This window comes from Halichoerus grypus, chromosome 5 (assembly GCF_964656455.1).
Source record: "Halichoerus grypus chromosome 5, mHalGry1.hap1.1, whole genome shotgun sequence".
In the NCBI taxonomy this organism is placed as follows: Eukaryota; Metazoa; Chordata; class Mammalia; order Carnivora; family Phocidae; genus Halichoerus; species Halichoerus grypus.
This window is the reverse complement of record NC_135716.1, coordinates 58,681,858-58,709,857: the sequence shown is the minus strand read 5'-3', so window position 1 is coordinate 58,709,857 and position 28,000 is coordinate 58,681,858. Positions and strand designations below refer to the sequence as shown.

The following is a 28,000-nucleotide window of genomic DNA, read 5'->3' as shown; positions in this document are numbered from 1 at the left end:
GGAGGGCCGAGCGGAGGGAGGGCCGATGCCGCCGCCGGCTCTTCCCGGTCGAGGGTTATATAGCGCGGAGCGTGGAGCCCGCTCAGAGGCGGCCGGGAGCGCTCCGACTTGCAAGCGGGGCTGCGCTGCGGAGCCCAGTGCCCAAGTGACAGCCGTGGGGAGTGCAGGGCAGGGGACACGAGACCGCGGGGGCAGCTGCAAGCCGTTGGGCAGCGCTCGACTGCACCGAGCGAGGAGTCGCCCCTTCCTGGCGCTCCCGCTGCCCCGCACCCCACTCTCCCACCCTTTCGCAACTTGGGTCAAGTTGACAACTCCCGCGGCGGCCGGCGGGCCCGTGCGGTCTCCGCTGCGCGCCCTCCCCCGGGGTGAGAGGGAGCCGCAGCGCCGGCTCCGGGGACGCTCGGGCGGCGGCGGCTTGGCCATGAGGGCAGCGCGCGCCGCCTAACTCGCGGCTGTCACCGCCGCTGCAGCGGGACCGACCGACCGACCGGCCGGGCGGGCGCTGCGGGACGGGCGGGCGGCCGCCGGCAGGAGGCGCCGAGCCGGGCGGCTGCCGCGGCGGGCACAGCCCGGGGCCACCGCGCCGAGCCCGGGCGGGAGTGGCCCCGCGCAAGCAGGGAGCGGCGCAGCGCACTCCAGCCCGGAGGGCACCTCGAGGGAGGGCGCGGGGCGCAGCCCTCTGGTCTCGGCGGCTCTGACAGACGCCCGGGGGGCCGGGAGCCGGGCTGCCCTGAGCGGGGTGGGCGCGGACGCGGACGCTAGACTCGTGCGGGGTTCCGGGCGTCGCGATGAACATCGTGGTCGAGTTCTTCGTGGTCACTTTCAAAGTGCTCTGGGCGTTCGTGCTGGCCGCGGCGCGCTGGCTGGTGCGGCCCAAGGAGAAGAGCGTGGCGGGCCAGGTGTGCCTCATCACGGGCGCCGGCAGCGGCCTGGGCCGCCTCTTCGCGCTCGAGTTCGCCCGGCGCCGGGCGCTGCTGGTGCTCTGGGACATCAACACTCAGAGCAACGAGGAGACCGCGGGCATGGTGCGCCACATCTACCGCGACCTGGAGGCGGCCGACGCCGCGGCGCTGCAAGGTAACTCGGACCTGCGCCGGATCAAGCCTCTCCCCACCCCCGAGCCGACCCCGGGAGGGCCCGAAACCCCACTGCCCGGGTCAGCCTCGCTCTCGAGGAAGAGAACCACCCCCTCGTCTCCTGCGAGTGGAATTTGCCCCGTGAGAAAGGAACACGGTCACCTCTGTTTTAGAACAGGGGAAGGTGTGGTGAACCGTCTTTACGGAGGTCCTGTCTCTCTGGGGACGAATGTCGGGTTTCCTAAACCCTTTGAGGATAGGGAAGGCAGAGGGAACTTGCTAGCACAGGTTTGAGTCCTAAAGAAATGCCTCACTCCCGTTTGCGGTGGGGGACTAAAGTGTCTGGGAAGTTGTTCTCACACTCGACTGATGCCTGTATCTATGTTACTGTGGTCTGAACCGCTGAGGCTCGGGCAGCATTGATGATTTCACTATAACTTTAGCCACAAGAAAATAATTAACATTGTTTCACCAGAGACAAGTAAGTGCTTTAGTTATATACTCAGCCTGATTGAAAGATGTCCTACCTCTTTCAAAGCGCTTGGAAGATTTAAGCCTCATTGTAAATTTATTTCATGTTTTTGATAACCTCAGGAAATCTGCCTCGCTGTGTATTTATTAAATAATCTGAATCTGAGATTTTTTTTTTTAAGCCGAAGCGGAGACCATAACCAGCCATAAATATTGGTCTAAGAAATTTGATAATGGCTCTTACTCTTTGATAAAATTTTTCATTTCCAGAGAAAACATATGAACTATACCGAGAAGATTAACTTGGGACACCACCCCTGCCCTATATCGATCATTTTTCACCAAAACTATTGGCACCTGCCTTTTAGGTCAGAAAATCAAAGGTCAAAAATGTTACATTTTCAACAGTGGTATGGAGGGGTAGCAAATACAGATTTTTGTGCTCCCTTCCAAAACCTAAGAGAGAAAGGTATTCAAAAACCAGGAAAGAGAATTTTGGTTTTTAAATTGAGATCTTATGTGGTAAAATTGCATATTTACCTTTAAGTTTGATTTATGTGAGGTGCTTCTTAGGAGAGCTCAGCTATTCCAGTTAGAACAAACCAGTGATCTCCATTCTTTCATGAGAAACTTTAGGTACATTTCTTGGCTTTGGATGACTTCAGATTGTTAACTACAGTTTTGATTTGTGAGCCTTAAGGAGAGTTTCCATTTTGAGGGTGCTGGTACTAAAAGAGTGAAAGCCGGTTCTGGCCACTATTCCTCAAAAAAGAGAGGAGTGTGTAGTGTTTGTGTTGGGGGGGGGAGGGTGTTACTCTCTGGGCTGAGATCAGTTCTTTCCAGGTGTCTTTAGCTCCAGGAAGCTGATCCCATGAGGTCTGACTTGTATGGGGCTTGTCACAATTACATGATTTTCCCCTAAGCAAAGTTATCCAGTAAATTGCTGTAATTCCCAAAGACTTTTGGGGGAGGAAGGCAGCTGTAAGTTCAGTCATTGGCAAGCCTCAGGGTGTTAGAAATTTGAAGCTCACTGTAGTATTTTTGTTTTGTGTGATCTTTGTCCTACTGATTGCCATGTGACTCACATTTTGCACCCCCCACCCCCTTCTCTGTTCCATTTTTTTCCCCTTCATCTGGACTTCTGAGGACAGCTGGGAATGGTGAGGAAGAAATTCTGCCCCACTGTAACTTGCAGGTTTTTACCTACACCTGTGATGTGGGAAAGAGGGAAAATGTCTACCTAACGGCGGAAAGGGTCCGCAAGGAGGTCGGCGAGGTCTCAGTCCTGGTCAATAATGCCGGCGTGGTCTCTGGGCATCACCTTCTGGAATGTCCCGATGAGCTCATTGAGAGAACCATGATGGTCAATTGCCACGCACACTTCTGGGTAAATATAAACATCCTTGTTTTTATTACTAGGCCCTCCTCAATGAGAAGGTTGGGAAGGAGCCAGACTTCAGTACCAGCCTGAAAGACACCTGTACTGTTTCACCACAAAGCTTCCTTCTAATTTGTTATTTCCTCGTGGTAAATTACACTGTATTGCCAGTTACTATCAAATAATTATTTTCTACCCTGTCCCATGCAGTCTTTCTGAAGAGGGTAAAGGACTGAACATTTTGAACTAGTTTTGAAAGATTGCCATAAAAATAACAAGAGGGAGCATAAAACCCTGGGTTTGTTTATTTTACTTTCTGTTGAGTTTGTAAAACATTGGTTGTTCTTATGAATTCCTGAAGTCAGAGTTTAGGCTTCCAAATTACTGCTCAGCCACATTTTAGAAAGTGCCAGAGATTCTGAGATCAGCATTTGTGGTCCATTGGGAGTGGTCAGGCCACCCTGGCAGTCACTTAACATCCATTGACCATCCACAGGGTCTGTGGCATTGTCCTGATGGAGTACATCTCAGAATTTTCTCAGCTTACAAGATGCCTCTCTTAGGAGAACAGAGGTCACCCTGATAGGACCACAGAGTCACTATATAAGGGGCAGGAGGACTGTGAGACTTGGGGAACCAGGGACTTAAACCACATCAGCTTCTAACCATCAGAGCTACTACAACATCTAAGGATGAGAGGGAAGGAGGGCCTTCTTGCTCTGGGGACCAAACGGATCCCAGTTTTTCAGCTAAACTTCAATAATGGTAGGTGTGAAGTTCTCCCCTATAACTGTACCCTGTTGACCTTCTTTATCCTCTTCTTCCTCCACAGTAATTCCCCTTTACTTTTGTAGATAGGTAAGAGCCAATAAAGAAAGGGTAAGGAGATAGGATTTTTGTTTTTGTATTTTCCATAGGCGGATTAGCCTTCTAATGGAACACAACAAAGAACTGTTTCTTCTAAATAGGTCACATTAAACCTCATTAATTTTTTAGCAACTGCTTAAAAACTTAATCTGGCTTTAGAAGTACTTACTCAAATGTTCCTTGAACATCAAACCATTTCTCTGATCCTGAAAGAAGCTTACTTTAATGTTTTATTTTAAAACATGAGCTTTGTTTAATTCATTTCCAAACCTCTAGAAATGAACACACAAGTGATATGAGCTAACTCATATGGATGTTTTAAATGAGTAAGGTGATTACCAAATACAGTTTGGGGGCATTTAAGTATGCTTGTGCATGTGGGCGTGTGCATAGGTGTGTGAGAGAGAGAGAGAAAGTGTGAGTGTGTGTGTGTGTGTGTGTGTGTTGTGTGCAGTGGGGTGGGGAACTGAATAGAAGTCCTTGCTGCCATGGGGTCCATAAGAGCAAGTGGCAAGGGGGTGGATCAGGTGAGTAAAGGCCGGTACAAATGAATAAACTTGGCAATATGGTTTATCAAGAATCTTATGTATTTTTAATTCTGAGTAAAACAATCACCATTTGAAATAAGACATATGTGAATTGCAGGTGGACTTGGAGTTTTCATAGTGGAATGGTAAGGATGAAGCTGCCTTAGAAACTCCAGTTGATTTTAGTCAACCTGTCATCTTTAAATAGATATACAGCCATTGGCAGGCTAGTTGTGGACCACCAACACCAGGACTGTTTTTTTCCAATAACCTTTGATTGAGATGACCCTCGGTTTCTGAACTATAAACGATGCTCTAAAGTTTAGCCATCTTGTCTACTTTCTCTGCATGATTATTTTGCTGAATTATAAAATTTCAAATGTAACCACACTTTTAAAGAAACCCCATACAATCATCTGCAGTTAAAGACTTTTAAGAGGAAAGCAGCCTCTAGACATTCTATAAAATGAGAGCTAATTGAGAGTGTGTTAAGCACAGAAAATCCATAGCTTTGGCTTTGAAAATGCACATCAATTGATAAACCGTATCTTAACATTAGACTACTTTCTAACCTAAGGAGAAAATTGAATCAAATCTCCAATAGAAAAATTATTGTGGAATTGAATCTATATACTAAGCAGGAACATACCACCTTCCCAGAGTCCTTACTTTGCTTTAAGATGTTGCTTAACTACACAATTTAGGGAGTTCTTGGAAGCCTTGACAGTAATGACGTCACTTCATATTAAAATATGGGAGGCTCCTGAATTCTCCAGCTGTTTTTCCCCTAAGCATCTAAACTGAAGAATTTATTTTCAATATTGAGTCAGAAAATTCATTTTAGAGTTGGAATTTCTGACTTCTTGCCGAGCCTGACAAACCCTTTAAGAAATTGAGTTCTAGCAACTAAAATTTAGAAGAAGACTTACTATAATTTTTACAGCGATTTGGTGGTTGGGTGGGGGGTGGTGGTGTTAAATGATGTAAGAGCTACCTGAATTCAGCTTCCCTTCCAGTAGTCCTCTTAGGCAAAAATGTCTGTGACAACTGTCTAAAGATATATTAGCATGTGCTGTTTTCCTTCCAAAGAAAATAACCAGTGTGTCTTTTTACTGTATCTGGGTGGGAAGAAGAAGTTGCCCCATACATTTTATTTAAAAAGTAGATCAGCTGAGCAAAGAGTCGTTTAGTCATTTGAATGGGTAGTCTTGAGCCAGACTTGTAAGTAGCAGTTGCTGTCTGTTTTCATAAAATACTGAATGGTATGTTGATCCTGACTCAGCGTTAAAGTCCTGTGCAATGACATAGAAAACCGTGTGGACTTCCACTGAAAAGCTGAGGGCGCTCCTACTTCCAAACCCTTCTACTACTGCCTTTGCCTTCAAGACCCTCTTCCTCCACTCCTGTACCTTTTAAGGCCTAGCACATTTCCTAATATAGTCTTCCCTCCCCACTCCAGCCCTTGTCTGGCATTTTTGCATATTAGAGCTGCAAGGATCCGTAGAGTTAATTTTGTCGCATCCCTTGTTTTCTGATGAAGCTGCAGTTAAATGGCTTGTCTAAAGCTTTCTCTCTTCTTGCCATTAATCTCTTGCAGCATCTGTCCATTCTCACCCTCTGTGGCATAGTATGTGCTCTTTGGTATAATTTTTTTTATGCGTTGTGCCCTGAAATTCCAAAATAGATGGCAAGCTGTCTGAAGGCAGTTTGTTCTATTCTTTCTATTTGTTTTCCCCTGCTTGGAATAGAACTCCACTCCTAAGACTCAATGAACAGTCAATAAACGAGTGTTCAATAGGCTAGACTTCTGCTTAAAGATTCAGAAGATCACCTACTCAGGATGCTCACAGAAGCCTGTCTTCTGAAATTTCAAAAGGTAAGCCTTATGGTGGACTAACTCAACGCTGTGCAAGACTGAGGAGATCTCAAATTGGGGCTGGCTCACATTCATAATGGTTTGTATCTCCTTTTGTTTTGCTACACAACTTTTCCATTCTCCCTGCCCCACCCGCGTGCTCACATTTACTGTAGCGTATTAACTCTGCTCATTGATGCGAGGCTAGTGACTTTGAGAAGGCCAGTGTTGATAACCCAGTTGGAATCAAGCTCAAATCGAATGTATGGCAACCATTCATACGTCCCAATGGCTGGGCCTCAAGGAGAGGATTCCCACTGCAATTCCCTCCTTGATTCTTAACCTCATACGATTTCTTTCCCTGCACATTGAAAGTTTTGGCTGTGCTCAGCATTATTCCAAACAGCCCTCCGGTCTGCTGTGATGCTTCCACCTTCCAGGATTCTTCTATCACTAGCAGCTCTCCTAGGAGCCTGTCTTGGTCACCAGTCAAGAAGTGATAGGTTTGGGGGGCGCCTGGGTGGCTCAGTTGGTTAAGCGACTGCCTTCGGCTCAGGTCATGATCCTGGAGTCCCTGGATCGAGTCCCGCATCGGACTCCCTGCTCGGCAGGGAGTCTGCTTCTCCCTCTGACCCTCCCCCCTCTCATGTGCTTTCTCTCTCTCATTCTCTCTCTAATAAATAAATAAAATCTTAAAAAAAAAAAAAAAAAAAAAAAAAGAAGTGATAGGTTTGGGGTAGGCTCCAGTTAGTATAATCTGTTGTGCAACATTCACGTCAGGGTTAGCACAAGACCAAGAAGAATGTATGCAACACAATGCACTTTAATGTTGGCATAATCATAGCAACCATTCACTTAGGCGCTCTCTGTGGCTCTGTGCGATACAAAAGCTTGAAAATACCTTCTTGCTCGTCTCCTTTGAAATGTGGCAAGTTGGCCTCCATACAGGAATTGCAAGCCTGTATTTTCCCCAAAACATTAATATTGCTTTGCTTGTTATTTTTTAAGAATCTTAGCTTGCTATTTTTACAAGACAGACTTTATCTGTAGATCCTTTTTGACCAAAGAGCTGCATTTGGCCTTTATACGTGAGCAGCAAATTGATCCCTGATTAACCAAAGGGGGGAAGCCAAAGCATTTAACTCCAGGCCTTTTATGTTCTGAAGAAATTTTGCATGGTAAAGGGCTAAATCTGTCAAATAGCTAGTCGGTAATTTACTTCTATTGATATGGTAGTCAGACAAGATAATTGGTAGTTAATTAATAGACCACTTAACTTAAAAGGTTTCACAGTTTTAAAATACTAATTACTGAATTAGGCATTTATCTATATCCAAATGTCTAAAGTCTATTTAGTTAAAATCCATCCAGGAAAAGTAAAAGCCCACCAGCTAGATCTGAGTAATGTAGCACTTAAAGACATTAGTGCTGTGGTACCTAAGATCTCATGAATGGTCCCTAATCATTAATGTTTAAGTTCCTGTGTGATTTACTGGGTTTTAATCTCAAATGCTGTATTGTTCTCTGGTTAGAGAAACCTAGTTTTGTTCGAGGCCTCTTAGATTTAGAATCTTAAAAAAAAAAAAATCATTAAGTATTCATATAAAACTACTTGGCCAGTACTTCCTCCTTCAAACCATAATATTAAGAATTGTTATACCATATACTTTATGAAATATTATTTTCCTATCTTAGGATAGCTACTAAAAAGTTGGAATTCACGGCCAGTTTTTAAGTCTATACTAGAACTGGCTTCTGTTGTTAAATAAATATTATATGCATAAAAATCAAGCTTCAGGAAGACTTTCTAGGTCTTGAACTGAACTGTAAATTGACATGGAGTAAGCATACTTTATCTTATTAATTCTTGTGGTACCATTTAAAAACACCTCTCAGGTAGCAACTACTCGGATACTTGGGACTGTATCCCTGACAGGGTCTTTTCATAGCCTTGTTTCCTAACACAAAATAAGATCACCTGCCCCTTAAACATCGAGTTTCTATATTTGGTATGTTACATGGTAGGCCCAAATTGCTTCTATTGCTACTAGAAATCAACATCTATGACATGATAAAATGTCACTTTATGTAACTGGTATGAGCAGGGCACCATCCTATAAAAATCTTTGCAACGTCTTTGATGTGTGTTCGAACCTGTGTCCGGTTATCTCAGTTGTTTAGAAAATATTGCTAAGTAACCAAGATCATATGAAGAAATAGCAGTGCCCCCCTCACTGCCAAACCCAGCGTGCAGCTTGATCTTGCTACAGAATGTGATCCTGTTAACCATCTCTGAAACTCCAACCTTTAGTTTCCATGATAAGCCCACTTTCTCCTGCTTCTCTTCTGTCTTCCCGGTCCTCTCGGCCTCCCTGCTTCTGAGATGGAATGACTAGTACTACATGCTCAAACCTCTTCTCACTGTGTACCCCTAGCGGGGTAATTTGTTGATTTCAGTGGCTTCGTCTGATTTCTGAGACAGTTCCCAAGTTCACACAACTGTCTTGGCTGTTTCACTCATTCCCTAAAATCAACAAGTTTCAAAACTTTTTGCCCCTTCTTGAATCCCCTGGTATGGCCAGGACCAGGCTTGGGAACATCAGCAGTATCTTTAATTCTCCATCCTACCCACATCCATGGGTCCTGACTGTTGTGTTGCTACCATGTACTTGATCCCCTCCTTCCCAGTCCTGTGTCCTCCCCTGTGCTTCCATCACCTCTTGCCTGGACTTTGGAAAGAAAGTTCTCTGAACTTCTTTCCCCGTTCCCAGCTTTTGCTCTTCAACCTATGGTTATCTAAGCAGACTCGAATTTATTACATGCGTGCTTAAGGATTATGCTAAGAACCTACTCCAAACCTTTGGGTAGCCATATTGTTCACAGCATGAAGTCCAAGCTCATTAGCATGGCAGCTTAGATCTTCTAAAGCTGATTTCCACCTGCCTTCCAAATTCATCGCCTATTATATCTCCTGGTCAACCCTAAACTCCCGGTGGGCTGGACACCTCACTGTGCTCTGATGGAGCCCTGTGCACTCGGCTGTTCTGCCACCTGAGACCTGTCTTACTGGGAGACAAAAGAAGTTGAATAGTTTAAACATGTATCACTACTTCTGGGAGGGGGAGAAAATATTCAAAATACTTTCATGTTGACTTAATAGTATCTTTATGGATTAAAGGGGCGGTCCTTGTAGAGTAGTTTAAAAGTTTAAAAGTCCCAGTTCAGGGAATGGCCCACTCTTGTTTGATTATGTGCTATTTATCTCGATTCCTAGAAGCGAAGTTGGTGTTTGTTCTTTTCTCCCTTGTTATTTCTACATCTAGGACTTTATCCATTATCTGTAGATAACGTAGTAGAAATTAATCTATAGGACACGTCAAAGTGAAAGCATTCTTTAACCTGTGCTAACACTGATTGAATACCTTTTTCAGAAAGGCTGAATGGAGGAGTGTTCCCCAGGTGGGGTCCTCAGCCATTTATTGCAGGATTGGGTGACAGGGGCCTAGAGAAGAGCTACAAGCCCCATGGCCAAATACTGAACTGTTCACATTCTCCCGATTTATTCTCTGCCCTTAAATTTGTTTTTACCCTAACCATTTTTCAGATTTTTAAGATCTTTGGCAAATTCTAGTGAATTGACTTTAGTTAACTTGAATAAAATTATTTTCAAGAAGTTTAATAACCTCATTGGGGACTTAGAATAATTTTTTGAAGTAGGAAATGCCTTGTATGTTCACTAGCTAAAATTTAAATAAAAAAATAAAGTAGGAAACCCCTTTTTTTTAAGTTCCTTCAGTTAAGGAATATTAATAGCAGACTCATCTAAACTTTCTGTTCTGTTTCAGAAACTAAAATTAAGCCTCATTCCTTTATGATAAATAGCCAGTTTGCCTCCATTTAATCCAGATACTGGCCTATATGGATAGATGTGTAGATGACATGTTTGTTTGCTTGTTTTAGAATGCTCAGTGAATAAAAGCCTCGTTACTACGGTGCAGTTAATAGCCAACAGACTGGAAAAAGCCAGTTTGAGCCACTGTTTAAGTCCTAAATACCCAGGATGTTTTTGGAACCCCAAATTGTACTATGCTGAATTTCCACTAGGGGGTGTCCTGGCAGGGTGGATTTGTATCTTATTTCCTCCTGCACTCACAAGCAGTAATTTTCCCAAGATAAAGGGCCTTTTGTAGCTAATCTTTGGAGTATGACAAACTCTGATAGTCCTTAAGAAATAGGGAACTACTCCCTGTATCAACTGAATGAGTTAAATCCAATGTTTTGAGCCTGGAACTCTGGGGATCCGATTAAAATGTGTTAATCTCTCTTGGTTTAATTAGTGATTTTTTTATCTCAGAATTTACTATAGGAGTTAGCTATTCACAGAACTAACCCTTTCTTATAGTTTCTATTAACTGACCTAAAAAATTCCTTTTAGGCTGCGACCTCTTGTAAACATAATGGGAAAATAACCCAGAGAATGGAATCTTGTAATTCTTTCTTTGAAAATACTGAGTGGACAGGTAGAGCATACAGCCAGTCCTTGTGGTAGGGCAGCCTTAGGGAACTTCCCTGTGTTGTGACCTAACACTGTTAAGATACCATTGTGCAGAGCAAAGGTTGTCAGAGCATGGCCTTGGGATTTAATCACGATCACCCTGACACTTTTGGCCAGCCAGTCGTCCCCGTCCGCCTGGGTTTGCAGGCTTACGCCATCCCAGCACCGGAGGGTATGCCTTTCAACACGAGCAATGCTAACATCGTTTACTTGATTTTACCCAGCATGGCCCATTCTTGAATTCCTTTTTCTTTTTACTTTATTTGTCAATTCTCTTAAAACTCAAGTTCACACCTGTCAGGGACCATTTTCCTAAATGCTCTGAAACTAAAATTAAGTGAACCACGGGGAAAAATTGAATATCCTCTCATAATGATCATAAAACTTTCAACACTGCAGCAAATGCTGCTAGAATATTTAACAAGTGAGGGCAATTACTGCCGCAACCTTGAGTGCTGTCAAATTAGCGCAACTGACAAGCCACTTACAATGAATTCACATTTGGAAACAAAACATTACTTGGTCTGTGAAACTCTCAAAGATCACACAAAGTTATGTGTGAAAAGATGGCAACTGTGTTAACATTGTAAAGGTTGTATTTTTGTTGTTGTGTGTGGTTTTTTTGGTTTTGGTTTTGGTTTGGGATTTTTTGGTTTATTGGTTTGGGGAAACCGTGGTGTTTCTCATTTGCTGCTTGCATAAAATATGAGTTTCTTGCCTTTCTTTCAAATAGCTTAGTACTGGAATTTTTAAATATTAACAAGGTTCAGCTTCTTAGTGTTATTGTAAACAATGGGGCTCAAAATAACACTTCCCAAATCAGTGTAAGTGGGAAAATATTTGTGGTGTAACTTATGTAAGCACATGGGTATTTTGAGGACAAGTGAAACTTAAAATTCAAAGCCTGAATTTTCCCACCTGCAAATTGCACTTAACATACTGCCCCCTACTGATTTCTCAAGGATTTTTAAAAATGGGATAGTTCTACAGTCTCTTGGGAAAAAGAAACATCAGGTATAATAAATTACCTTAAAATAGTTCTGTGCTAACTTTTAGTATTTTTATGTCTGCTGGATTCTTCTCTGTCGAGCGTTGTAATTTATATTTTAAAACTGTTGTTGCCTGCTCCTAGTAAAAGAGGACTAAAGGAAAGGATTAGAGAAGAGGTGTTACTGGAAAGCGTTGTTTCCCAGCATCGGCTAGGATTCTGGATGAAAGGGGTTGGGCAGCCGAAGCAGCTGCTCAGCACTATGGTTTTGAGGCTTCTTCTGGTGGTCAGGTAGTGGGTTTCTGCCGGAAGCGTAGTCTGGCACTGCCTGGAGGGCAGGGAGGCCTGGGAGCCATACAAAAGAAGAACCAGGAATTGCAGAAACTTGAAGAAACAATATAACCAAAAATAGATAGCACTTATAACCAAAAGAGCCTATAAATATATGCTTAATGAGCCTGGAGTGCATTTACCGTACTTTTATATAGCACTTAAATTTTACAGACCCTTTCATAAACACTCTTCTCTCATTTGAGCCTCAAAGCAACTCTGAATTAAGTAGAGCCATTATCCCCATTTTTATGGATGAGGAAACAAACGAGAGAGGTTATAAGAATTGCCTAAGGTCACCCCTGGGGAAAGAAGCTAGGACCCAGTCCCTTATCCTAGGACTGTAGTTTAGAATCTCTACAAATACTCACCTGGGTTACATGTTCAAAGCTCCTAGTAGATTTTCTTATGAGTCACTTATGCTTTTGCCCTTTGGTATAATGAAAGAATCCACCTTCAAATGTTGATTTTTTTTTTTTTTTTTTTTTACTAGCATAGTTCATTTAGCAATGACTAATGAACACCTAGCTTAATACCACCAGAAAGTTTGTTCCATAAATTAGACAAGAATGTAAAATTCTAGACTAAAGAGCCAATACCACATTAGAATTTTATTACTAAAGGCCAATTCATGTGTTTTTCCATGCTTTTTCTGTAATTTTCCATGGTTCACATCTGAGGTGGTTACTTAATTGAGAAGACTAGGATATCCTTGGTCACTTAGCTTCCTTGCTTTTCCTAGTTCACATGTCAACACTGACAAGCTGGACACAAAAAGCGAATAAACAGAGCACTTCAACAAGGATTGGCTGCACAAAGTTCTATAAATACTTGTTACCAAAATGTCAGTAACAGGATGGTTTTAGTTTTTTGTTTTTTGCTGTTATTTTTTTTTTTTAAAGCTTATCTCCTAGAATATATAAAACCTTTATTCTGTTACATAATAATCTTATGGGATTAGAATTCCAGATAACTCCGTAAATTTTTCCTTTGGAAATGCTAATTATGGATTTTCAAAATGATGCACTTTTGCCCAGTTGATGGCGTCCAAACTTAATGGCCCAAGCATCTGATTTGTAAAGGGCTAAGTTTTTCCTACGCATGATTTCCTCGCAGGCTTACCAAAGCATGAAAGCTTCAGAAAGTAAATGAGAAAAACGGAACAGGTAAAGGCTAAGGCTGAAAGCCCTGTCTTGAAAGCTGAGCCTTCAAAGCCTCTGTGGATGTGGGGAGAGGACATTGAAGCCTCCTCGATCTGCATCTGTGAGGTTGTTCTAATGGCTCTGGGGTGTCTTAGTCCATTTAGTCCATCTGCACTGCTAGAACAGAATGCTGGACACTGGCTGTGTTACAGACAACAGGAATGTATGTCTCACTATTCTGGAGGTTGGAAGTCCAAGAAGATGAGGGTGCCAGCAGATTCCAAGTCTGGTGAGGACCCACTTGGTTGGTAGACCACAAAACCTCACATGGCAGAAGGGGTGAGAGGCCTCTCTGGGGCCTCTATTAGAAGGACACTGGTCCCATTCCTGAGGGGTCCCTAAGGCCCCACCTTCTAACCCATCACAATGAGCATTAGATTTCAACATGAATTTTGGAGACACAAGCATTCAAACCACAGCAGAGGGGCTTGCTAGTGCTAAAAATGGATCCAATGCAAATATACAGAGAATCTGTCCATAAACTCTCATAGTTGTCCATAGAAGATTCTGGGTGAGCTTGACGTTGGTTTGAACCAGCCCTTAGCTTATAAACATTGTTGGGGAAAGGGTGTGGGGAGTGGAGAGTGGGGCTTCCCAACCTCTAATATGCTGGTTCAGAGAACACGGGTAGGCTAGAGGGTAGTGAAATCTTGCAGTTTTGCTGAGTTTCTAGGAGAAATTGACGTGAGGCCACTTAAGGTTTAAAGTAGACAGATTCCCCAGCCCACCCTAGAACCTTGTGCTCACCCTGTGGGCCAGGGCAGCGGCATCAACAGCATCACCAGGCAAGCTACACGTTAGAAAAGCAGACCCTCAGGCCCCCTCCCAGACCTACTGGATCAGAATCTGTAGTTGATTCCAGATCCCGGGTGATTCTTTGGCACATCAAAGTTTGAAGAGGAACTGGTCTTGAATATGCATTTTCCTTTCCACTTTCTCAATATTCTTCTTCCTGCTGCCTTTTTGTTTTTCTTTCCTGAGCTAATCAGCCCTTTAGGAATCTCGTAGACAAGAAAAATGCCAGACCACACACTCTGTGTTCCAATCCTAGTCTAGGTTTTTTGGGTTTTTTTTTTTTTTTTTTGGATTCCGGTCTGGTATCTAAAAGGAAGAGTGCAGGTGCTATCTTGCTCACTGTTCCCCTTGGCGGCTGTGCCCAGGGTGGAGTTCCCAAAGCCATAAGCATCATGAAACAAAGTCAAGACCCTGCAGTGAAGAGCTACATTCTTCCCACCCAGGAAGTAAGTTACCACCTTGCCTGTTGTGTATACCCCCTTCCTCCACTCCTGGCCCCTGGCATATCGTTGGCTTCCAGTATTGGATAACAGAGGGCATGGTGTCTCATACACTTGCGATACCTAAGGGGAAGTCTTCCTTTTTAGTTTTCACAATTTAGTAATGTTTTAGGTGGTTTAGCCAGAATTGTGATTGACAAGTGATTACTGCTGTCTTCTATTCCACTTTAGTACTGTTCTCCCATGAGGAAGCTAGAATATACCAGACCAGTTGCTGGATCTGCAATTACTGTCCTTGAAGATATTTCTTAATTTAGTAGTGGAGTGGTAGTTCGAAGGTATGGACATATAAACTAAAACTAATAGGCTTTTGAGCCCAAATTTTAAGTTGTGAGGTTTTTTTTTAAAGCCCAGGATGCCTTCCGAACCTAGAAAAATGTCATTATGCTATGAGAACCAAAGCTTAGAAAAAAATCATCACTGGACTGCATGGAACTTGATTTGCTACTGTGCATGTTCTTTCAGAGGTTCACAAAGTTTTCTCTTTAACAGTGCCTAATACAATATAGGTACCCCTCAGACTCTCGTATATAATGAGTAAATTCTATGTTGCTACCGTGCAAGCTTAAGAATCAAATAAGTTTTCAGGAGTGACCTCTTGATTATTTTACCTTTCATTTAGGTAAAGATTTTAATTTTTTAATTTTTATTTTTTTTTAAAGATGTTATTTATTTATTTGTCACAGAGAGAGAGACAGAGAGTGAGCACAAACAGGGGGAGCGGCAGGCAGAGGGAGAAGCAGGCTCCCCGCGGAGCAAGAAGCCTGATGCAGGACTCGATCCCAGGACCCTGGGATCATGATCTGAGCCGAAGGCAGACGCTTAACTGACTGAGCCACCCAGGCGCCCCGCAATCTTAATTTTTTTAAAGACTCCACAGTAAGCAAACTAGGAAGTGAGGGAGAATTTAAACTGTTCAGACATACGAAATACAAAGGATGATGGAAGGTGATCTTGAGGACACTGTGGGCCATGCTGTTGGAATGGGGGCGGAAGGGACAAAGGAGTCCTGCCCCTTCAGATGGCCTGAGCAGTGGCTGAGCTTGTGTGCAGTGTTTATGCCTCATGGAAGTGGTTACTCGTCACTAGAGCAGAACCGGAGCCTCTGCCCTTTGGAAGATCTGTCTTTATTACAGTTTCTGGGATGTGATTTGAGTTTGGGGCAAAGCAAAGGCATTAATGACAACATGTTTAGCAGACTATTTGGCTGCAATTTTGTGGGTTATTTTCATTATTCTATAAAGCGTTATTAAATAGGGAAAGGGGCCTGAGCTTGAAGGAGATCATGGAACACTCCTTTGATGATCTAGGACTCAGCCAGGGGGAGGGTCCAGGAAAACAGCACTTCAGAAACTGTGTTCAGCATTCAGTTCCTTTTAACATCCTGAACTTCCATGAACTCTAAAACACAGAAAAACGATTATTTTGCAGAGAATGTGTAACTTCGTTAATATGTAAGAGGCATGAATTCAAGTTACTTTATTTTAAAAGGCAGAGTCATGACATCATATAAATGTTTAATGAACAGATTTTTACTGCTCACCAGCTGCTGGCCTCTGCACTAATGGACCTGATACCTTGCTGAGTCATTTACGAGAGTCTTATGCAAGGTACACCTCAGTGTTACAACTTGTATTTCCAACGCGTGGTAGGAATCGAAGAAAGAATTATTGGACATAAGTCGTCATAACATCTTTGAACAAAGAAACCTTGGAGAACCTCCTCTTTTTGTCTCACAAATGAGTTAAAATCAAGATTCAAAGAGGTCAAGTAACAAGGATGGGTAGTTGATTGGCAGCTGGGACCATATGGTTTTTGGACTCCAAAGACCAGTGTCCTTTCCAGACAGATTGAGTTTTCAGTCACCTCCTTTCTGGTATTTCTGCATAGCAAACCCTAAAATGCAAGGGAATGTCGATGTTTGAGTGGCTGCCTTGGGCTAGATTCATCCCATGCATTAGCAGTGGGAAGGCAAGTTAATGAAGCATTTATTTTTGCTGAATAACTAATGGAGTCATCATCTAGGTGTTCCTTTGAAAAGCCTAGCTCTTTTATTAGCTTCTTGGTTGTAGGGGAACTGTAGGAGTGTACCAGCGCATGTGTGTTAAGCATTAACTGCTGATGCCTTCAAGTGTTACACTAATCCCTGTAGCCTCAAAATAATAAAAGTATGGTAGATGTCACATTGGTAAGAATTCAATAGTTAAGACATACTCTGTAGTCTCTCCTCTTGGCTAAAGACAGAGCGGTATGTGTCAATCTGATAGGAGATTTTGTGAAGTCTAAGAGAGTAGTTCCAGGCTTCACTGTCTTGGGGCTGTGTTGCACAGTTTGTCGGGAGACTTTTCTGTCTCCACAAACACACCCAACTAGGAAAGAGGGGAAAAAAGCTGTCATTTAGTTACATGAATTTCAGAATTTGTGCTGTCAAATGCAACTAAAAGATTTAAAGTCAGTACATTGCTAGCAAGTATAGATTTAGTTTTTACTTCCTAATTAAAGATAATTTTATAGTGAAAAATTTCAACTATCACGTTCTGTGGTCAAAGTGAAATTTCTTAGTTTGGTGGTCAGTATGTTTACTAAGCAGATAGCCTTTAGATCTACAGAATTAAGAGTATTTATCTAGCCATATGTTCCTTTCCCAGGTTAGCTTGGGGGTATGTCACCATTTTTCTATCTTTAAACATGCTAATGATTTATCCTATTTGTCTTTTTTTTTTTTTAAGATTTTATTTATTTATTTGACAGAGACAGCGAGAGAGGGAACACAGGGAGTGGGGGAGGGAGAAGCAGGCTTCCCGCTGAGCAGGGAGCCCGATGTGGGGCTCGATCCCAGGACCCTGGGATCATGACCTGAACCGAAGGCAGATGCTTAACGACTGAACCACCCAGGCGCCCCTATCCTATTCGCCTTTTTAACACCATTCCCTCTATTTGCACAGAGCCTTCAATAGTGTGTACTACTGAATCACAGTTTTCCAGGAGCAGTGACTGAGTGTTCGGAGAAGAGTGCCACCAGATGTCATTTTAGCCTTGTAAATAAACAGTACGTTCCTTTGTGATTCTGATAAAGATAAGTTACTCTGGTAGCAACAGAGGCAGAAGGAGCAAAACACCAAGTAGAAGTATTGAACTACTTGGAGGGGTACTATAAGGATGTCCAGTTAGATGTTCTTTGTTCAGTGGAGTCTTGATTGTCGTTTTTGGGTTTCTTTTTCCTCAGATTGTTTATATACTGCTCTTATTTGGAGATTCTGAAAATCCTTACACATCAGAAAACTATTATACATGTGCTGATGGTGTTAATCCTTTTCCCATCATAATATGATTTATGGCCCTCCTTAGAAACAAAAGTCTCCTGTTTCTTGGGTGTTCAAATGAGAATTAAACATTTTAAAAGGATTCTTTTTAAAAGATGCCTTTTCTGGAATTGACCATAAGACAGTTACATGAACACACAAAAATACGGTATGCGGCCTTTTCCTTCTTCGAGAAATTAACTTGGCTTTTTCCTTGGTGTCCATTAACCTGGAATGGCTTACAAATACAGAGAACACATTCTGGGTGTTTTAGCTACACCTTTAAAATGTCATCAGTCTCAAACATTTCAAAGCCAGACTTTGCCGGATACCACATTTCTTCACATTCTCTTTTGTTTAACTTTAGGCTAATTTGCCCTGACAGTGCAGCTGCAGGCCCTGCATCCCAGTGTGTCATTAAGAGCACCAAGAATGATCTAGAGGGTTAGAACTGTTGGAAGTTAATTTGGCGTAAACCTAACTTTCAAAGATTTCTCGAGATAGGACATGTCATGTCTATGTCCAGTCACACTTCTGTTTAAGAAATTCTTGTTCATATTAGAAATATGACCTTTACATTATCTTTCAAAGTGCCCAGGGCTTTGAAGAGGAACCCTGAGGAGCTATAGCGACATTAGACTTAAGTATGTTTCATAAGAATGTCAGGGTCCATTTCAATGTCCTCCCCCCGCCCCCCTTCTTTTTTTTCTTTTTAGTCACATAGCAACCCAGTCAGCTGGTGGCCGATTATGGTATTGGGAGTCTTGTGATAAAATTACTCATGGGTGTGCAAAGGTCCATCTCCACACTTTTTAGCCAGAGTTCATTAGTATGAGTGCTCTCTTTTTGCAGATAAAGTGATCCCTAGGTCCATTCCAGCTTTAAATTCTCCCACTGACCATACCGATTAGTGCATATGGGTTGCTGACTCTGAGACCCCCCTAGATCAAGAGTCAGCCATTTTTTCCTGATGAAGAACTACAAGGCCTCCCCTGTTTCATAGACATTTGAACAAAAGGCCATAGCGATGGAGTGCAGTTCTCTGGCTTAGGTTAAGCATCTAGCTGACCTTGCCAGCCACCTCTGGCGCCAACTAACTCTGTACTTTAGAGGTCATTGTACTAGGTGGTCACTTGTGATCCAAGTAATCCATCCTTCTAGCGAAGATAACATGGCAGTCCAGGTGTTCGGTGAGTGATCTGAGTTGCCCCTCTCAGATTCACTGATGGCGGCACACGCGTGAATTTATACTTAAGCCATTTGGGTGTGCTCTTAGATTTGCCCTTGATGTTCTTTTAATGACTCTTTGAGACAAAGTTAAAGATCATGAACCTTAGCTTGAACTGACTGGTGTCATGGCAACTGGCACTTCACCTTTTGCTGGTCCCCATCTCGTACATGCTGCAATATTTGTGCGCATTAATAATTCATTGCAAAGTGCCAGATTTCTTTGTGCTGTCAAACTGTGTCAGGGACGGAATATGCTGTATCTCAGATGTCATCTACCAGACTGTTGAGGGCAAGAGTAATTAGAAAAGAAAACTAGTCAGGTTTCTTGGGAAAATTCCTGAAAATGTGATGCTTTTCTAGCCACCCATTTATAGCATTTTTCCTGTAAAGTAAGGGATAGAATTAGTGTTGATCAAAGTTTATTTGGTAATGTGCCCCAGACATAAGGCAGGACTTGGGGTTGTGGAAATAAGGCACGAGCAGTAATTGCTCGCCTGCATTCAGGCAGCAAAGGAAATGATTAACAGCCTTCGTGCTCAGTCACGTGGATCCGGCTCCAGGGTGAGCCCTGAAAACCCAAGTTTAAAAAGAAACCCGAATGGTCCTGATGTGAATGCTCTTATCCCAGGCTTGCCTGGCACACAGTAGGAGCTGAATGTTTGACCCCAGCCTTAGAAGACAATGAGTCTGGGTTCCCAGGCTGACCCTGGCCTTGGATGGCTTTTTTCAGCTCCTAGTTTCCTGAACCTTGTTGTGCTCAACATGGGTAGCGGTTGTTGTAATTGTAGTATTAGACCTATGATCGGTGCACTTCCTAAACAAAGAATATAGGCCTTTGTCTTAGGATGTAGAAAATGCAGTGACACATTGGATTTCATTTATACAGAAAGCTGTGTTTGTCCCTTATTAGGCAAAGAAATCACATATTTTAAACTAGACACTGCCCTGCCACCTACCCTTTTTTTTTTTTTTTAACTCTCCCTCTCTAAAGAAAGCTTTATATTAAAACAAAACTGTGTCACACTTTACTTAGTTACTCAAAGTGAAGCATATTTCCCGGAAAAATGTTTACAACCCACAACTGGAGAAGATTTTGGTCACTAAGCCATATTTGGATTCTTTTGTTTCCCTTCTCTTTTTTTCTTTTTTCCTTTAAATACAAAACCAGTAGCTTAAATGTCCCTCCAAACTAATTGGAGGGAGGGCAGGGAGTGAAGAAAGCAGACCCAAGTCACATTTTTTAGAATATGCAGCCAGAGTACCCTGTGCATAAACTAGAACTATTATACTTGATATACTGATTTAACACAATTAAGTGCTGATAAGTGTAAATTCTGCTTAGAGACAAGCACAGAATCAGCTCCCATTTTAGCCGTCATTGCTTGGCCAGATCATAAAACAGTACCTGCATGTAATAGATGTTCAAGAAATAATCGTTGAAGGAGTAAGTTAATACCACAGACTAATTTCAGGAAAAGGGGAGGGGTCATTAATCAGTTTCAGAACCATGCAACAAATTAAACTTAAAAAACAGTTAAGAACTTGTTAATCTTCTATCACCTACCTTTATGTGGTGCTGGGGATCTGGATTAGTCATTTAACACCTGCAGGCAACAGCATCGCACACGAGTCCGGGGAAGTCATTAGCACCAACCTGCTCGGTGCCCATGTGTTTCCAGCCAGGGCCAGCCACCAGCTAGAGCGAGTGGTCACTGGCGATGTGAAAAAACAGGATCAGGGATGCGGACTCGCCAGGTAATTAAGCAAGTTCTTATTGGTGTTCTATATTGTGTGTAATTTCTTGGGATTTAATATTGAGACTCCCCACTTAAGAACTTAACGGTAGGATCCTTTGTACTAAATCTATCCCTGTCTTTCAAGACTAGGCAAACTTTTAATACTGAGAAATGATCTCTGAGTCGCATCAAGAATACATTTTATACTTTTTTTTAGCTAACCTGGGAACAGTTAACCAGATACTTAAAAGAGGACTTATAGATTTGATTACTTAAGGATATGTTTTCTTATTTAAATTGGAATATATATCCTTCTTTATGATGTTACTTTATTGCAGTTCTGTGATATGATGGCCATATATAAGATGTAGGGCTTAAAATTGAACATATAATGACCTAAAGTACCAGTTCTTGCCTTTTTTGGCTAACAAGCACACCAAAATAATAATTACTATCCTAATTACCCTAACCATTCCCACTTCTGCAAAGAAGTAAAATCCAGCTGAAACATATGTCTCTTGGAAGAGAGACACTCCAGCAGTAAGCCAGGTCTCCGAAGTTCACAAGGAATGTTATTCACATTCTCTCCTCCACAGTGCCCATCACAGGGTAGTAGTCCTCCCATAATCTTTGAAAAAATAGTCAATATCTTCCAGCTTAGTCTGAGGCAGCTGGGCAAATAAATATAAACAATTAAAATCAAAATACCACAAAACGTATAATTGCAAATGGTACTGACCACGTCTTAAAGAAATACAAAGTCAGGGTGGTGTAGAATTACATAAAGGCTCAACACCTTCAGTAGAGAATTATTTGGAAGCCCCTGTAACATAAGCACATTGAAAAGCGCAAGAGGCTTTGTAAACATGTGATTAATATTATACTTTGAATTACGTATGAGGGCATTGGGAGTAGATTGTCAGAGAAGAGAAGAGTTCATGGGTAAAACCTCACAGGTGAGAATAAGTGTGCCCTGGGTAACCACAGTGAGGAGGCCCAGACAGATGGGGTATGAGTCGGTGGTGAGGGGGATTGCATGATGATCAGGAGTCGGACCGGGAAAGACCTTGGGACACTTCACAGACATTCATCTGGCAACTGTGTGCATCATGGATTGGAATGCGGAGAAATTTCAAAATAAATGGAGTGACTGTTTTTGATCTTGTACATGCAAAAGTTATTGTAACAAATTAGATATTTATGCAAAACTTCAGTGATCCCTTAGCCAGGAAATCCTCAGAGAAGGGCATGCAAGTCTTCTTTTAAGTCCACTGTGTATTGTTTGGGTTTTTTTAACTTCATAAATCATGGGGAAGCTGTGTTGGCAATGGGATATAACTCAACAGTAGACAGATTGCTCTTTGCTGCTTTCTTTTAAGAAGCAGGTTATAAAACTGTTGGGAGCCTGGTAGAGTAGTTAATAGATCATCTTAAGCAATTTGAAGTAATTTTTTTTTAATTTTTAAATACAGCCTTGTGTTTTGAAGGTGAAAGAGCCAGAGGGGGAAGAAAGAGTTTAGCGAATAAGAAATAAGGGTCTGTCGCCCTGGAACTGCCACGTGCTCAGCTACACTGAGTGGCCGGGTACCTGCTTCTGTGGGAAAGTCACTGCCCTGTAAGCCCCCCAGGGGAGTGTGGTCATTCAGAATGCTGGAAGCTCCTGTCCGTTAGCATAGGACACATTTCTCATTATAATGATCCTGTACTTTTATCCTGCATTTTTACATCCTGAAATACTCTACCTCCTGTTAGTACACTTCGGTAAAGCTTTGGATGCTGGAAGATGATGCTGGACGATCTCTTCATTCAGGGGTCTCTTCCTGTTTAGACATAGCCATAAGGGAGACATTAATACAAGGCACTTATTCGTGGGTAAGCTGGAGGCCCCTCACAGACCGTGAGATAGCTGTGTTAAAGTGTCATGAGCATAAAAAGATCCCTGACCTGGGAGTAGTTTAGATTAGCAGATAACTATCACTTGAAAGGTGATAAAGAGCCTTCGACTAATGGCTTTCTTTTCATCTCTGGCGATTGTCCCCAAAAACTCTTGTGTTACGGTCTTGTTGGTCACGGCTTCTAATAGGCCTGCCACACCAATGATATGGTGTTATGCTAACCAGACAATCAAAGGATCTTCTCTTTTAGTAAATGTGTAAGATCTTGAAACAAATTGGAAAATGTACCATTATGTGGGTAAAACTGATTTCATCATGTCGCTAAAACATTAGGTAGGATTGGCTTTTAAATGAAATTCACAGTGTCTGTTCTAAAGCTTGACTCTTACTTTTCTTTCAGACCACAAAGGCTTTTCTTCCTACCATGCTGGAGATTAATCATGGTCATATTGTGACAGTTGCAAGTTCCTTGGGATTGTTCAGTACTGCTGGAGTTGAGGTTTGTGAGATATAAAGCATTTCCTTCCTTCAATCGGTTTATCTTGTGTCGAGTATACCAAAGTCCTCCGAAGAGTGCCTGCTGCCCATACATTCATGAGAGCACTCTGCTCGACCTGTGTGCTGTGTGTGGAATGTTCTGCAGTAGCCCAGGGCCAGCTGCTGAAGCGTACCTCTAATACCTTCTGCCATAAAATCACTTACCCTAGTTTGAGAAAGCCTCAGCAGCAGGAAAAGTAGGACTGCTAGTCCTCAGTATGCCCCACTTTCCTTAGCAGTTTTGCTTGATGATGGCGGGGAGGCACAGGGTCAAGAATGAAACCGTGGAGGGCAGTGGCAATACCCCGGGAAACAGATACGTGAGGCCAGAGGTTGACGTCCTGTTTGGGTCAACTTGCCAAAAGTGAACTATCTTGTATCAGTCCATCAGAGGAGATGGTTATGGTGGATGTGAGGTGTCTTGCATTGTTAAGTTTGCAGAACTGGGCTTAATCAAACCCCATTCTTTACCATATTCCAATAGTAAAGCATGTGTATGTGTATCGTTCTGTGTTGTTTGTCCTCTGGGTGCTTCTAGCATAAAATTGAAAACCTCACCCCCATGCAGATAGGCAAAAGGACACAGAATAGATGGCTTCCACGTTCTACATTTCCATTCCTACATTTAAGGTGGGGTAAGGGATAAGAACTTTCTATACCATGTGTTCTTAGATTAAGGTCTGGCTTAAGTTTACAAGGTATACTTACCATTTCCATTTTTACTTTACCCTAAAGAGAAAATCAGATCATAATAACTTATAACCTAAGCTAGATTTGCCTTTCTCTCCTAGCGATAATGAAACAAACTGGATTTTCATTCTCCTTTACTGAACAAGAGACCATTTGTAAATTTTCCAGACACTTCAAAGTGAACCTCTCTCCATTTTTAGCTCCAGCTTGTTAGCTTTTATAAAATCCTTTATGGTAACTTCCCCAGAGTAATATGATACTTGGTCGATGTGGCAAAAAGTGTTCGTCTGTTTCTGCTGTTGCTTTGAAAGTATTATTTCTGCACTGAACCACATCAGATACCTGTCTTTGAAAATGCTTTCCTTTCCTTTGCTTAGTCGCCTGTAACCTTCCGTATCAAACATGCAACCAAAGTAGTAGGATCAGGGAAGCTTGGGTTTGGTCAGTTTGGTGGGAGATCTGTGCACATACTTAGTGTTTCTGTTCTCTCCGCCTCTAACTCAGGATTATTGTGCCAGTAAATTTGGAGTGGTGGGTTTTCACGAATCCCTGAGCCATGAGTTAAAGGCTGCTGAAAAGGATGGAATTAAAACAACGTTGGTTTGCCCTTACCTTGTAGACACGGGCATGTTCCGAGGCTGCCGAATCAGGTCAGTGAGAACCTGTCTTATTACTGATAAAAAGCTGTTTTAGAAACCATCTTTCCATATTGGGAGAATACGTAGAATTGGATCTTGCACTTTATCATTTGACAATTAAACCTGTTACAAACCTCATTGATCAAGGTTTGTAAAATTCAGGTGAATAAGATTAACGAGTGAGGGTCTGGTACCATGCTGATACTAATGTGAGGAAGTCAATCTGGAAGCATCAGACAGGAATTGGCCTCTTTGTACCTTCAAGGAGGAAACATAAATATCCAGGGTTTCCCTTAGAAGCTACTTCCTTAGGAGTTATTTTGTTTCTTTAGTATTAGTGTTGGTAAATGAATGTGACTTTGATTTGGATATGAAACAATGTGACTGTCACAAAAGATTAAGCCTTTCTTCTAAAAAGCCCTTTGAATATTGCCCTCCAGATTTGGGAGCTTTCTTTTCACAGAGAGTATATGTAGGTAGATTCACTGTAACAGAATGAGAAGAACTATTTAGATTTACTAAAAACGAAATAAAATACCCACACACTTTGAAAGGAGGCATATGGGAATATAAATGTAAGGTCACGTCTGACTTGAACTAGCAGAGTAAACAAAACCACGAATCATTAAAAGAATACTTGTAAAGACATGCTTACTTTGAGATCTTTGCTTGGATGAATTTGCAAGGCAAGGGTAGATAACCGAACCAGTTCCCCGTTGGTCAGGGCCGTTCTTAACACATCCTGAAGCTGGCCACACTGTGAAGTAGGTGGAGCTCCATTTGAGTAGTCATTCCAATCTCTGGCTGACTCCAAGTCTGGACTGGGAACGGACTTGAGCTCTGCCGCTTTTCCCAAGCGCGCGCACACGTGTGTGTGTGTTGGTTTGTTTCTTCATCTTGTATACTTAAGAGCCAATTGCCTAGGGTCTAAGGAGCCCTGTTTCCTATTTAGTTGTTTCCTATTTAGCATATGACAGGTGTCCAAAGCTGTGGTGGGACAATGAAAAGTGAAAGGAATAAATTATACTATTAGGTTATTTCAACGTGTCATGTAATGAATTCAGCTGAGGGTAGGATGTCTATATGCACTTCATTTCAGAGACCCCTGAGAGAAAATACCTTGGTTTTCCCTCTTGGGGCATCCAGGAAAGTATATAGCTGACTTACTTGACTCAGAAAAGTTATGCCAGTGTTACACGCCATCATTCTAACAACACTCAGCACTAAAACTTTGGTATCCTGTTTGGGTTTAGTGTTTGTTATGCCAGACACCCTCTTCTTTTTCTACTGAAAAAAATAGAAAAATAATATGAAATACATTTTAAGGCATTCTAAAAACATTGTCTCGGGGCACCTGGGTGGCTCAGTCGTTAAGCGTCTGCCTTCAGCTCAGGTCATGATCCCAGGGTCCTGGGATCGAGCCCCGCATCGGGCTCCTTGCTCCGAGGGAAGCCTGCTTCTCCTTCTCCCACTCCCCCTGCTTGTGTTCCCTCTCTCGCTGTGTCTCTGTCTATCAAATAAATAAATAAAATCTTAAAAAAAAATAAAAACATTGTCTCACCTTACAGAAAAGCAGGCCAATTTTGTTTTTTTTTTTAACCCATTTTCTAGACTATGCAAATAAAATATATTCATAGTAGGAAAATTTGGAAAATACAGAAAAATACAATGCAGAAAACAAAATGGACCTAAGATCCTGACACTTAGATAACCTCACTGTTAATGTTTGGATGTGTATTTCCAGTCTTCCCTACTTTGTGTTTATTCTTAATTTCATTTTTTGAATATTTAACTTTCAGGAAAGAAATTGAGCCTTTTCTGCCCCCTCTGAAGCCTGATTACTGTGTGAAGCAGGCCATGAAGGCCATCCTCACTGACCAGCCCATGATCTGCACCCCCCGCCTCATGTACATCGTGACTTTCATGAAGAGGTAACTCTGTGGGTTCCCTCCTGGGTCAGGTCTCCCCGTGCCCACCCCCAGAACCTACCGAGAGCCGGCGTGCACTCGCTAACAGACCCCTTTCTTTTTTCAGCATCCTCCCTTTTGAAGCAGTTGTGTGCATGTATCGGTTCCTCGGAGCAGACAAGTGTATGTACCCGTTTATTGCTCAAAGAAAACAAGCCACAAACAATAATGAAGCGAAAAATGGCATCTAAGGATCTTTTTTGTACGGAATATCATTTCTATCAGAAGACGATCAAGGTGTTTGTCTGATCCACATCAGCATTACTGACATTCTCTGGATTCTAAACCCATGTTGACTTTTTTTTTTAATCAACTTTAAAAAAATAAATAAAGTGCAAATTAACCGACTAGAATACTTGGAAAATGTGATCAGCAAAAGTGAGCTTACGTTGTTGCCAACAGGGTCCTTTGAGGCAGAACCCTAAAACGAGTCAAATCTTTTAGACAAGCACTGTGTGACATCTCCAGGCTACCATTATTTTTCTTAAAGAGCAGAAAGTCTAGAGATGATAACGACAGTGTGTTTCACCTGTGTGGTGTTTTTTTTTTTAATCTCCATAGAGTTTATTAATTCTTGTAATTAAACTCTAGCCAATTGACACCCTTGCAACTTCAAGGACTGATAGTGCTATATTTTCTCATGTTTTCTAAGTTTCAGTTTTGCAAAGCCCGTGTGGCTGTTCGTGGTGTTTGTGGGTACAGCTCTTTTAAAAAGGAATTTTGAAATCTCCATCAATTCGAAGTAAATGATGTTTGATTGTTACATTAACAGGGATCAGGTCTCTTTCTTAAAGTCATAAGGACTAAAGTGTTAGCCAAATTTTTAATTTTGTCTCTGAAATCTTTCCTTAAGGCTCTATTCCTCTGGAGACCTAGTTATCCACAAAGGTCATACATTTTCTACCTGTGAATTTTGCTGCATCCAGAAAGTGCCCTTTCCTCAGGAAGTTGCTGTGCTTCATTTATTTGAATGGACTTTTATCTAGAATACATAGCAGCTCTGCAAAGGAACAGTTTCTAAAAATGGGAGCTTCTGCATTAAAAAAAAAAAGTCCCCATTTTTGTGCCAACTATAATTAGTGAGGGGGAAAAAATCATATTCTATGGAGTACGTATGGAAGGTTGTAAAGATTCTTTTGAAAGTTTTATTCACATTGTAGAACAGCAATTGACATTTTTACAGTATTTTTTTGTAAAGCAAACTATTTTGTGCCTTGAATTTGGTAAATGTGTATTAGTGAAATGTTGTTAAAGTGGACTTCTACCTCTGTATCTAAATGTATACCATCCACTTGTAAATTACTATAAACTATTATGTGATTGCTTTTTTTTTTTTTTAGAATGTCTTGTTTAAATAGCGACCGATGTTTAAGGCTATTAAAATAAGCCATCTTTTACTAATTAATTGGGAAGTTTTATAAAGGACTGATTAAATTTAAAGAATTAACTTACATGCCACTG

At 42.0% G+C, this 28,000-nt stretch overlaps 1 protein-coding gene across 1 annotated transcript; it reads left to right on the top strand.

The window, feature by feature from the left end:
* Window positions 1-27,990, top strand: RDH10 (retinol dehydrogenase 10). The gene is made up of 6 exons (XM_036065323.2): window positions 1-1,077; window positions 2,699-2,934; window positions 23,108-23,206; window positions 24,439-24,584; window positions 26,372-26,503; window positions 26,607-27,990. The coding sequence occupies exons 1-6, from the start codon at window positions 789-791 to the stop codon at window positions 26,728-26,730; spliced, it is 1,026 nt and encodes a 341-aa protein (XP_035921216.1). The 5' UTR covers window positions 1-788; the 3' UTR covers window positions 26,731-27,990.
* Window positions 27,991-28,000: the final 10 nt, after the last annotated feature.

Bases quoted from the DNA above. Each gene is read 5' to 3' on its own strand.
- RDH10 (XM_036065323.2), top strand. From the start codon at position 789: ATGAACATCGTGGTCGAGTTCTTCGTGGTCACTTTCAAAGTGCTCTGG. The intron at 2,935-23,107 runs GTAAATATAAAC...CTTTTCTTTCAG, and splicing joins ATTGCCACGCACACTTCTGG to ACCACAAAGGCTTTTCTTCC. The intron at 26,504-26,606 runs GTAACTCTGTGG...TTCTTTTTTCAG, and splicing joins ATCGTGACTTTCATGAAGAG to CATCCTCCCTTTTGAAGCAG.